At 37.8% G+C, this 13,662-nt stretch overlaps 1 protein-coding gene across 2 annotated transcripts in view; it reads left to right on the top strand.

Annotated features, from left to right (window-relative positions):
• FAF1 (Fas associated factor 1) overlaps positions 1-13,662 on the top strand; it is a 222,531-nt gene that overhangs the window by 23,521 nt on the left and 185,348 nt on the right. For both annotated transcript variants that reach the window (XM_083359601.1, XM_083359602.1), the window contains exons 3-4: positions 5,417-5,463; positions 11,652-11,860. In XM_083359601.1, coding sequence (XP_083215727.1) covers positions 5,417-5,463; positions 11,652-11,860 — 256 coding nt within the window. The remainder of the gene's footprint in view (positions 1-5,416; positions 5,464-11,651; positions 11,861-13,662) is intronic.

Raw genomic sequence — 13,662 nt, 5'->3', positions numbered from 1 at the left:
AATTGCTTTTCCTCATGTGTTAGGAAATCCAAATAAATATTAATTCTCAAGAATCATTAGAATTTTTAAAAACAATGAATGATGCACATTTGAATGGATAAATAGGAAGCAACCAAGTGCATATTGTTTTGTAATTAATATATTAATGTTTCAGTTCCTATTTTAAGAGTCACTACTTGTATAAATCTGTGTCTTGCCTTCTACAAAATATATGGGGGTATGGCATGTAGTAAATACATTCTTTGAGAAGTCAAATCAGACATTCGTTTAGTTAAGTAGATAAGGTTTACTCATATCTGACTAAACCAAGTGGAATTTACTTTAGTGATAACCAGTTCCAAATGATTTCAGAGGCGTTATTTTGCTGTGTAGAATGACTGAGTCTGAATTTAACCCGTTATAAACAATTATATATTTCAATATATGATGTTTGCAATTCAAAATGTTACTCAGCAGCGTCAGTGTATGAAAAGACCGGCTACACATTGTATAAATCTTTTTGCAGTACATACATATGTGCTGATATGCAAATAGCCAATTGAAATATTAGAGACCCTCCAAAGAAGAAACAAAATACTGATGTATGTGAGATAAACTGGATTTAATTACAGTCTGAAATTCTGATCTATTAATGTAGACTTTTCAAACTTGATTTTTCTAAATTTGTTGGGTAACAAGCCCCACAATCCTCATCCATCTCTGCCATTAGGCTATTTGTAGAAATGAAACGCCATGGCCAAAAAGAGAGGAATTAACAGCCTTTCTTTAATTGCCTAATGGAGCCATTTGAAAAGATTAAATATTCCTGCTTGATAATCAAAAATTGTATGTTAAATGTCTAAGAGCAAAAAAAGAATCTTATGTCTTACAGCCAGTGGTGGGATTCAAATATGTGAACAACCGGTTCTCTGTGTGGATGCTGCTTCCAGAAGCCCATTCTGGGCTTGGGCAACAAAAAATTAGCTACCGGTTCTGCCGAAGTGGTGTGAACTGGCTGAATCCCACCACTGTTTACAGCTGAATTTAACACCTCTTAAGAATGCTTCTGTGTCCCACATTTTGTTGTACGTATGCAATAATTGTATTGCTATTTCATGTGCTTTGCATAATTATCTCTTTTCTAAAACCATATTTAATGGCAGTTAAATATTAAGCTCTGCTCTAGGAAAGTTAATAGTAAACCAGAAAGAACTAAAGTTCCTTCTAAATGTATATTTTAGAAAGTGAGCAGATAGGAAGAATAGCATTGTATTGGATCTATCCTTATGTCAGTAAATATGTACAGAAAAAACATGGAAGGAAACAATGAAATCAGTTATCTTTGGATTTTCAGAATACCCATAGTGTGTCCAGATATTAGAAATAGTAATACAGAAAGACTCCTGGGAGTTCAGAATAGTTCATATTTTTCTTTTCAGTAAGCCTTGTTACTTTAGAGTACAGAAAACTAGTGTTTTATTGTTATGAGACTGAATTACAGGGGTGTATCCAAGGCTAACCTTAGTGAATCTCTTGATATGACAGGTTTTTGAAATGAGATTCTCCAAATTTTAGCTTTAAACAGTCTTCTGTATTGATTCTTTATAGACAACAGAAAATATTATTTTGGAATAATGGTGTCCATGCTTCGTGTCAATCCTGCCAAGACTGAGTGGCTGTGTATACCGGCATCTCAGACTAACCAATCTTTTCCATCCTTAACTATGGGGGGTGAGGTGTTACCCCCCGTTGATAGGGCCCGCAACTTGGGTGTCCTCCTGGATTCACAGCTCACTTTGGAAGATCATATAGGAGCCGTGGCCAGGGGAGCTTTTGCCCAGGTTCGCCTGGTGCGCCAGTTACGGCCCTATCTGGACCGAGATGCCCTACGCACAGTCACCCGTGTGCTCGTGACCTCCCGGCTAGACTACTGCAATGCTCTCTACATAGGGCTGCCCCTGAGGACCACTCGGAGGCTTCAACTGGTGCAGAATGCAGCCGTGCGAGTTGTAATGGGAGTCTCCCGATACTCCCATGTAACACCTCTTCTCCGCGAGCTGCATTGGCTTCCAGTTGCCCTCCGGGTGAGATTCAAGGTGCTGGTGATGACCTATAAAGCCCTAAATGGCATGGGCCCGGATTATCTAAGGGAGCACCTGCTGCCAGCGTCAATTTCCCATCGTCCTGTGCACTCCCACAGGGAGGGCCTCCTCAGGGTACCGCCAGTCAAGGATTGCCGACGGGTGATCCACAGGGGGAGGGCATTCTCTGTGGGCGCGCCTGCCCTATGGAATCAACTGCCAACGGAACTCTGGACTGCCCCCAACCGTTCATTTCGCCGGGACCTAAAAACCTGGCTCTTTCAGCTATCTGGTCTGGACTGAGGGGTTTAATGTTTTTAAATTGTGATTTAATTTTTGTGGCTAGACTTAATTTAATTTATTTTAATTTTATATTGGATTGTTTTTAAATTTTGCCTTGTAAACTGCCCTGAGTCCTTTGGGAATAGGGCGGCATATAAACCAACCAACCAACCAACCAACCAACCAACCAAATAAATAAATAAATAATAAATAAATAAATAATAAATGAATAAATAAATAAATAAATGTGTTAGAAACAAAGTTATCTTATTGCTATTTTTAAAAAGGAATGGGTGGGAATAACATCAGAGACTTCAGAGGAAAAAAGTAAGTCTATAATTTCTTGCACATCTGTTTTCAGTTTTTAAATTAGCAATTGGTTTTTCCAAAACATTTGGAAAGACACTTTGGAAGCACCCCTCAAAGGGCAGTGCTCAGTTTATTGCTTGGATTTTTATTAAATTTCTGCTAGAAATTCATGGTAAAACCTACCATTAATTCAACAATTTGCTGCTGGGTTTTGATACCAGGATATTGGAAAGGTGTCATTCTAAAAAAAGACTGGGGCCCATTTATTACCTGGATCAGGACTCAAATAATCACCTAAGTTTTTAACCTTTTAGAGGCAAGAGATTTAATTTCCCCTACTTGGGAAAAAATCTTTAAATGGGGCATAATTTTTCTTATATAAATCTTTCTTCCCTTCTACACACTTCTCTAAAGTGCGTCTATAAAATGTATCTAAACAGTCTTTCACCCAATCAATTAATGAGTTTTAGTAGAGAGTTTTATTTGGAGTTCCCTATTTAATCTTGCACTCTGACCATGATGTCACACTTCTTTTCGTGTATTATATTGTAATTGATACAATAGGGACCTTGTGGTTTGAATAAGGGTGACTTATATTAGTATTTATTAATTTACTTATTAGTAAAATTTATAAGATCACCAATCCCATGAAAGCTGGGCAATAAATACCACAGTTACTCTGTGGTAAGATGGGTGGCCAATAAATTTGATAAATAAACAACATTAAACAAATCAAGGCACTACTAGATAGCAAAAAAAGAATGTTGCATATCCATAAAAGAAGACAACTTTGAAATTAACATCCAGAATGCTATAAAAGACATATCACCTGTCCTAGCCCAAGGCTTGGTGGAGAAGCCATGGTTTTCAAGACCTTTTAAAACCATTTAAGATAGAGGCCATACAGATATCTGGGGATACTTTTACAGAAAGCAGGTACTGTGACAGAAAAGATCAACTTTCTAGGTCCCATCAGCCATGGTTTAACCAGTGGGGACGGAGAGCATGCTAATTCTCATTGACAAGATGGACAGAAACTATTGGAGGTAAAGGGTACCTTAGATAATCAGGCACTATTCCATGAAAGACTTTATAGGGTATAACCAGCACTTAGAACAGTGGTCTTCAAACTTGGCCCTTTTATGACTTGTGGACTTCAACTCCCAGAATTCTTCAGCCAGCATACCTGGCTGAGGAATTCTGGGCATTGAAGTCCACAGGTCATAAAAGGGCCAAGTTTGAAGACCCCTGACTTAGAATTTGTACCTGGTTGCTCATGAGGCAGAGGTGTGGCATACTACCACATTCTCAATCAACTACAGCTTCTGAGTGGGTTTTCAAGGCCAGAACCATGTTACAGTAAGCCAGGTGATTAGAGAATGAGCGACTGTCTGAAAGACTTCCCAATCCAGGACCACATAAGATGGTACTGTATAAAGGCTAAGCTGGTTATAGCTGCCACTTGCTTTTTAAGAAGAGGATGTGAATATAGGAAAACACCCAGGTTGCACATCAATCTCAAACGGAGAAGTTCTCTTCCCATCCAGGACTAAAGATAGAAAATCTCTGTGATTGGTTAGCTCAAATTCCTATAGCCACAAGGTGTTCTTGGGGTTAAGCTTCAGTCTGTTATTCCCCATTCATACTTTCGCTTCTTCTGAACACTTGGTCAGCCTGGTATTGAGATGTACTGCTGGGTATTAGTTTCCATACGTTACTTCTTGTCCTACTTTTAGGTGCTTTGGAGAACAGCTTGACTCCCTCTTCTCTGTGGCAACCCCTGAGGTATTGGAACACTGCTATCATGTCACCCCTCACCCTTCTCTTCATTAAACTCAATTCCAGCAACCGTTCCTTATATATTTTAGCCTCCAGACCTCTAATCATCTTTGTTGCTCTTCTCTGCACACTTTCTGGAGTCTCAACATCTTTTTTACATCGTGGTGACCAAAACTGGATGCAGTATTCCAAGTGTGGCCTTACCAAGGCATTGTAAAATGGTATTAACACTTCAGGTGATCTTGATTCTATCCTTCTGTTAATGTGGCCTAGCACTAACAGGAGCGCTAACAAAAGCCTAGCCTACTGTTGGCTTTTTTGGCAACTGCAGCACACTGCTGGCTCATATTTAAGTGATTGTCCACTAGGACTCACTTAAATTTGAGAGAATTGTTTCAAAAAGCATGTTGGCACCAAAGCATGTTGCACTTTCCTTGAAGCATTAAAGCAGTTGCTATCTCTGGAAAGATTGGGACAGAAGCCTTTCTCCGGTTACCTATCTGTGTGTGGATGTGACTGCACAAATAAGCAAACCTGTGTGAAAACTGCTGGGAAAAGCCTTTGAAATAGCTGTACTGAATTTTCTGGGTTGGGATTACTTTAAAGCTTTAAAGAGGGTGCTTTGCTTGGACTAGTAAACTTTGTGAAGAGCTTGTTCCAGATAATTTGCACAGTTGGCAGACAATATATTTGAAGAGCTCCTCATTTCTTTTAAGACCAGCTTTCTCATCTCCAATTTGGCCATTTTAACTTCACTCTTGGTGTCTTTAGGGACACTTCCATATCTCAGCAGGTGATGTTCCACTACCCTGATCAGATTGATTAACACTTGGTGGGATTTTTCCTAGGAAAACCAGAGTTGTAGACTACACCGAGAGATCGGAAAAATTTCCAGCATGCAATGATAAACCGCATCCATATTGTTGTCACAGAACTATACAGTTATTGTTGTCTAGAAAATTAAATGCAGTGTGCTTCTTTTTCAGGCGGCCATCAATGGAGTTATACCACAGGAAAATGGCATTTTAGAAAGGTAAGTGATGTTTTTATACTTGTCATCCTAGAAGCATTATGAAATAACATACTTACACTGCTTGTTTTCTGCAGTTGAGCTTTAAAATACATTTTAATCATCTAAATATGAAGCTCTTATTTAAGCAGTACAAAGAAAATAGATTAATATCTAAATTAATTTGTCAGTGCTTAAGTTTCGATTAGTTTTGCAAACTCCTTCACCTGCTTGTAGTTCAGATATTCAGTAGAAGTAAGCTCTTACATCTTCCAATGAAATTATTATCCTGTAATAATTAATGAACACATTTCCCATAATCAAGATTGAAACCAGTTAGGTGGATAAGAAGACAAATGTTCTTGGTGATAAACTAAGAAATATAGCTCTCTTCTTCACTTAATATTCAATTGTCCCTTTTAATTGCAATCAGTAATGGCTTACACACAATTTTCTTTCTCTAAGGAAAGGCATTATTTATATCAGGGGCAAGACTAGTGTAAAGTTCCCCCCCCCCAAGCAAAAGCCTGTGGACTGTGAAATTTGGAGATCCAAACTCTTTTCCACTGAATTCCTTATTGTTATTTCTTCTTTTTGACACTTGAGAGGTAACATCTTTGCTAAGAGGGAATTTGAAATCAGACTTCTCTGAGATTAAAATCTCTCACCTTTTCTTCAGAAAGGGGATTTATATTATTGCTCTTGAAATGCCTCCTGTTCACCATTTTTATCTCTAAAAACAATGTCAATTATTGACATGTAGCATTATTTTCTTAAAACTGTTTTAAGTGTATCCACTTTATTCTTGCATATTCTGTTTTAATGTTTTGTTTCCTAATTTCTGTCTTTGTTGATCTGTAACCATGTGGTACTGAAAACCAGCTAATTGACATTATATACTAGCCTGCATGAAATCTTTCAGCATTTTAGAATTGATCTGAACAGGGACTGGATATCTCTTGATGGAATTAACAAACATAACAGCCCAGGATTCTTTCAGAAAATAAATTCCATTATGTTCGGTTGCTTTTAAAATAAGATTAATTTTGCTGTCGGGTAATGCATCTCAAAATGATAAAAATAAAACTCAGTCCATCTATTATATCCAAGAACTATGCATAATCTATGCATGGCTGGATTTTTAGGCCTTTTAATTTTGCCATACACATGTACCTCAGAAGGCTTCTCCTAAAGATTTAGCATTCAGTATGATACTTTGTAAGAAACTATATCTGGCAATCTGAGCATGAAGAAGCTATTTTGGACATTATGAGATTGTTTGGTCTCAACTATCGTAGCGTACAGCAACAGATAAGTGTTTATTGGGACTCAGTGAAAGAAAGGAAATTGTTGAAAATGTCCTAAATTTCCCCATTTCTAGTACTTTAGCCATCAAGCCTCTCACTACTTTACCACTAACTGACTGCATTTTCTTTCCCTCTTAAAAACTGCTGACATTCACTAAAACAATAAAAACAAAAATTGTCCTGCTTTTATTGGGACAATATGTAAACTGGAAAAATATTGCCCACGTGACGGGTGCAAGAGAGTGCTGTGTGGAGAAAGCGAATTGTGCTTGCAAAGTCAGGCTGCTTGTCTTGTGTTCCTGAATTTGCAGATCTACAAGGACCCGTGGAAACTCAGACAGAACCAAAAACAGAGGGATCAGTGTGGTTTGGGAATATTGAGGACTAATCCCTTTCCTCTTCTGCTTAGTTTTGAAAGCTAACTGCATTGACCATCTGGCCGGAAAGGTCTTCAGAAGCACTAGTCTTCTTGCTTCCCACTCCAGCACAGAAAAATCTCTGAATTGGGGCCAATATATTTTTGCATGGAAATGTATACACCTAAACACAAGTGCGCCCATTGTTCATCTTAACTCTGAAACTGCCCATGGCTTTGGAGTTGAGAATTACCCTTTGTTCTTTCTGATTAGCAAGAAAGAAAAGGGGGTTTTCTGTAAAAAAGAATCACAGTGTTCTATTTTTTTTTTGTTTGTTTCCCCTTCACTCAAACATAATTTGTAATGCAGAATGATGCAAATTATTGTAGCCAGCGGTTAAGACGACAAATGCTCTGATATTAAAACTGCACAGATTTTTCAGCAACAGTTTACTGCACGGTTCAGTTTTAACAGTGACTGAGTTGGTTTGTAAGTGTTTGTCTATAGTTTGCATTGGATGGATCTGAAAAACCAGAAGCTCAATATAAGCTTCCTATTTTGAAAAACAGATAAGAGAGGAGACATTTTAAACTGCTGGTTTACTTATTAATGTATCAAGGATTTTAAATTTATATCTCATGGTTCAGAACAATTAGAATTTATTTGGGTTCTTGTTTTGGGGAAAATAGGAGAAAGAAGGTGTGTTGGATATGTTTGCAACCTTGAGTTATTTGTAAAGGGGTAGAAATAAAATATATTCAATTGGCATGGCCACACATCTCAACAAATGACTGTGGGCAGCGAACAATCTTAAAATAAAGTGAAAACAATTCCCATCACCAGTACAGAAATTATAATACATGGCAACTGAGCAAGATATCACAAGGCAGACACTAGCATAGCCAGAGGTCAAGTCCCTTCACCCACTCAAGGCCGGGCATCCAACCAGGTTTTTAGGGTCTTACAAAAGGCCAGCAGAGTCTAGGCCAGGGGTAGGCAACCTCGGCTCTTTTATGACTCGTGGACTTCAACTCCCAGAATTCCTGAGCCAGCTATGCTGGCTCAGGAATTCTGGGAGTTGAAGTCGACGAGTCATAAAAGAGCCGAGGTTGCCGACCCCTGGTCTAGGCTATTCTAATTTTGGTGAGAGAATGCAATTAGCAGGCATGATGGCAGAAAAGATAGGCCCCAACAATTGGCATTTTGGGACTAATAGACCCAGATCATGCCCATCTTGCTGAATTGGATTCGTTGGGAAGAAACAACTGGAGAAAGATAGTCCTTCAAGTAACCCAGTCCCAAACCAGGAAGGGCTTTAAAGGCGACAAGTAGTACATTGAATTGTACCTAGAAACACATGGACAGCTAGGGTAACTCATGAAAGTAGTGGTATTATGTATGCCAAGTAGCCAGCACCATTTACTACCTGGGCAGCTGGACTCTGCGCCAATTGAAACATCCAAATCTCTTCAAAGGCATCCCCATTTAGAGCGCATTGCAGTAGTCCAAGCAGGAGGCCACAAAGGTATGAGCAGCAATGGGCAAGGGACTTATTCAATCATACACCTTTTTTAAAATTCTTCCTGGCCCGAAGTATTGGAAACAATTTACGTAAAGGTGGACAGATCTCTGTGCCCTTCTGCCAAGTAACTTTTCAAAAGCTGAAGAGAAATATAGTGTGAAGCAAAATAAAGACTGAGTTTGAAAACGGAACGGATCGGGTGGAAGGAAAAAAAACAACAAAAACCTTCGGGAGATCCTGCTGGGAGAGGCCATGGGCAGGAGTGCAGAATGCTGTTGACTTTTCCATTCTGTATTTTTTATTTTTATTTTTATTTTAATTCCATTTATATCCCGCCCTTCTCCAAAGACTCAGGGCGGCTTACAAGCTTAGCAGTAGCCTTCATTCTATGTATATGCCTGCTTATTAGGGCTTTCACACACACCCCAAGTGGCATTATTACAAAGTCAGCTTATTGCCCCCAACAATCTGGGTCCTCATTTTACCTACCTCGGAAGGATGGAAGGCTGAGTCAACCTTGAGCCTGGTGGGATGCGAACCTGCACTAATTGCAGGCAGCTGGTGTTACTTAAGGAGCTCATTAGCCCACTGCTCCACCAAGGCTCTGTACTCCCTTCCTTTCTCCCTTCCGATCACATGACCCAGAGGCAGTATGGGCAGCCTTCACATACGTAACAGGAATGTATGGCCATTGTTGGTAAAGGATTGGAAGGAATTCCAGAAGCTACCTTTTTCATGATTTCCTTGCCTCATAGGACACCACTGACAATCTTTTTTCTTTTTTATAATTTAGAAATAGGAAGAAAACATATTTAAATATCTTTTCCGAATTACAAATATAATCTCCTTGTGACCTATGAAATTTTTTTTCAGATATAAATAATAATAGTGCCCATTTCGGTGTCTTCCTCCTGCTTGCCTTCCAAGGGAAAGGCATTTGCAAGTAGAACTTATGTGTTGTGTATGCAGCCATGATAGTAGTTTTTTTTTGAGAGAGAGAGAGAGAGACAGACAGACAGACAATCAGACAGACAGAGACAGAGACCAGCTGGCATCATATGACACATCATATGAGAGCATTGCAGAACAAAGGGAAGGAGACAGTCTCTAATAGATAATTGGACTTAAGCCAAGAATGTGCAATGTTCCTTAAGCACTTGAGCACACATACCAGAGTATTTCCTAACCCTAACCAAAACTCCCTGGACAAAAAGAGTGGACAGGGACAGGACAAAGCTACTTAAAAATATAATAATATTAAATATAATCAGTGCAATTAATTTTCCCCCTTATATTGCATGAAAACTAGTAGGTTTTGAAGAGGCTCTGGATTCTGAGAGGGTGGCAAATTGTATATCCCTGCTCAAAGCCATGTAGGTTTTACAAAATTAAAATATATTTGAAAAACCGGGAAGCCAATGTTGCTTTTAGTGGATGGGATGTGTTTTGTATTATCAGTGTTCGGTGTTAGTTATATTCCATTCTACAGGAAAAAGTAGAGGAATAAATATGTTTTATTTGTATACTTGCAAATTGGATCAAAATGAAACCACATGTCCTATCAGATATTTTACATATTTGTTAATAAACAAATCTTGATAGTGAATTACAAAAGTCAATATATACCATCATTTTGCAATACTTGTATTTATTTAATAGCCAGAACGATAGTACATTGCTTTCAAATACAAAGGCAAATTTGAAACTGAGTGTTTTCAGTTTAGCATCTAATTCATTTTGTAAGTGTGCTTTTGAAAAGCATCTAGAGTAAAAAAGATAGGGTAAGTCCTGACAACTGTTAACATTATTGCAGGTCAGGATGTTAGCAGAATTAATTGGAGGTCTATTTAGCTGTGGCAAATAATTCTGAGAATCAAAAGGTCTTTGTTCAGGAACAAAATGTTTACCGCTTACGGCTGCATTTCTGCACTGTTCATGGAAGTAACCTCAAATAATGTACAAAAAGTGAAACCAGTTGTTTGAAGAACTTGCCTATCTAAGAGCTACACAAATTTATTTAACAGATTCTCCAAACAAAGCAAAATAATCAAGTCTTCTTTGCAGAAACGTTTGGGAAAGTTATTAAGGCAGAGCAAATATCAGAACAAAATTCATATACGTTACAATACCATTTCATTTGTATGAGGTATAACTGAGATAATACAAAATGTGGCACCCAAGCAAAATGGAACCTGATATTAAACATTAATGTTAACTATTTTCAGGCTTCAGTCAGTCAGTCAGTGATAGATATTTATATCATCAAACAGTGGAAGCTAGCCCAAAGCAAAGGTAAGGCAGAGTAGAAAACATGGGCTGATCTTCAACTGGTAACATGATCTTAGACTGATCATTTGCCCAAACGAATAGGGAAGGGCAAAGGAGAAGGGACTCCTCTATGTTCAATTGCCCCATGTTTTGTCTTTGGCCAGCTCCCAAATGTTTATTGTTTACCTATGGTTTATATATTTTTTCATATATTATAAGGCAAGAAGTCTTACCTTAGAAATTCTCAGTAGTTGCAGGCTTAGGGAAATGTCAGATTACATCCTCATTATTATTGCCACTTTGCTTTTTGATATTTTACAAGTTTGCTTATTTTCACAACCTTATAAGGCAGTTCTTTTACTTTCTTCTACTACAAGGACCTCATGTTGTGTGTATATGAGCCTTCTGATTGGATTCCTTGTTATAGCCATAAAGGTCTTCTGCTGATTGATTTTTGTCCATGGGCTGGTTCAGGACACTTTGGTGTAGATTTATGTATCATACACTCCTATACAGTTCTCTCTAGTCCAATGACCTTTTTAAATATGTTCATTTTTAGTTTTCAGCATTTTGTTAACTATTTTGTGACTACCCCAGACATTTCTACTAAATCCTCATTCATATTCTAAGTGGCTTGTGCAATTCCAAGCCTTTTGCAATGGCTAGTACACACAATTGATATTAGTACATGTAAGCATATGAGCGTGGATAAATTTGGAAAATTGTCTTTATTTGAAAGCAAATTGGTATGTTTTTCAGTGAATATAGTGGGGAATCTTTACAAAGGCCTGCCTATGGTCCCGCTAGTCATCCTTCGTCATCATCTTCGGCACCTTCCTCCTCTTCTGCATTTCGTCACGTAGTGCCATCTAGACAAATAGTGGAAAGACAACCGCGAATGCTTGACTTCAGAGTGGAATACAGAGATCGAAATGTGGATGTGGTGCTTGAAGACAGTTCTACAGTTGGTAAGAAACTACTGAGTTAAAAAAAAACAAAAAAAACAAGACCCAAAGTTGGTACCAAATTTAATTGTAATACAAAATACATGTAAGAGCTGAAACTGGCAGAGTTAAGGCCAGGGAGAACTGATTTGTAAAGACGCAACAATCTCAAGCTTGGGAAAAGCAGGGCCAAAAAGTCCATTGACTTGAAAGGGCAGGAGGAAAAGTTTTAAAGTTTTACCCGGAGGCTGATCTCGGTGTGTTCTGTAGCACCCAGGGGTTTGTATACACGACTCATTTATTTTCTGCAAGGAAACACTTTATCTAGCTTTCTGTTGGGGGTGGTGATGGTTTTTATGCTTTTCATTCTTTTTAGTGCTTTATTACTGTCTGTGAGCTGCCCAGGGTTACGTTAAAAGGATGGGCAGTTATATAAATCTGTTAAATAAATGAATCGCTCTGAAGCCTTTTCTTTTTGTTATCTGATTTCTGAAAGAGTAGAGATTTATAGCTATAAGTGAGCTGAAGTCTGATGCGTTTCTTTGAAGGGTAGGGTAGGGTAGGGTAGGGAAGAGACATATAAAAACAGCACTTGTAAAGTTAGTGTTAGTGTTAGTCTTGGGGAAACAAGGACTGGCAAAAAACATGGTTGGGTTCTTTAAGTATTTGAATTAATAATTGTATGACGGGCCAAAATATGATCAAAGATACCAGAACCCATCTTAATACACTGTATAATATCTCTGTTGTACCAAGTTAGAATCACAGAGCTTGTATGCTTTTGAATTCAGCTTAAAGATTACAAAATGTTGTGCTTGAAGGGATGCCAGAATTAAGAGAAATATCACTGTGACAGAAAAAAAAGGAATTCTGCCCTCATTATAAAGTCATCTTGGAGTCATTGATTTATAAAATGCAGTGATTTCTTTTATGCTGTAAACTGTACCATTACAATTTTCAGATACGGTATTTGTTGTGCTGGAATTAGTGATATGTATTGCAGCAACTAATTTTCCTATCTACTAATCTCATATTATATATTATTTTGCTCCCTTGAGCAAAGAAAGAAGATGAAACTTTATTACAATGGTACCTTGGTACCCAGGTATCCAGCTGCTTTGAAACTCATCAAATTTGGTACTCAATGTATTTTGATGTGAAAATTTTGTCCCGGTACTCATCATTTGTTTGGTACTCTAGAACTTGTCATTGTTGGCTGCCTTGTGACTCACTTATATTATTTCTTATGGGGAAAAATTGTTTGATATGCATTGTTTTTGGTACTCATTGTGCCTCCCAGAACCAATTAATAATGAGTACCAAGGTACCACTGTATTTGTTTAAAACAGTTTTGCCCACTCGATATGATTACTGATGTCAAACAAATGTTTCTTTTGAAAATAAGTATTTGTTTAGTTTATTTATATTTCACATTTGTGAAGCACCCATCTGTCTCAAAGAGGGACTTTGGATGGTGTATTTAGTTTAAAAATTCAATATAAAAATCATAGGCATATTGTGTCAAGTGTTTGTCCAGAAGGCTTTAAAAAAAAGTTTGTAATATATAATCAAAGAGCGCCACCTAGTGGCAAATATATGTTTTATTTGCTAAGCAGGTACTTGTTTGGCTATTCATTTCTTATCCATTTTTATGCTCAATTCTTCACTAGGTTGTGTCTTGTTTTGAGATTGGCTGAAATCCAAGTTTTCAGTCTCGTTTTTCTTTTTGCACAACTCTAAACGAGAAAATGATACAAGTGTTTTTAAGATCACTTCGGCTAATAGATTAATAAAATGCTCATTTTTAATCAGGCAAGGGACTTTTA

The sequence above is a fragment of the Vipera ursinii genome (assembly GCF_947247035.1).
Source record: "Vipera ursinii genome assembly, chromosome: 3".
NCBI lineage: Eukaryota > Metazoa > Chordata > Lepidosauria > Squamata > Viperidae > Vipera > Vipera ursinii.
This window is presented reverse-complemented; position numbering and strand designations above follow the sequence as displayed.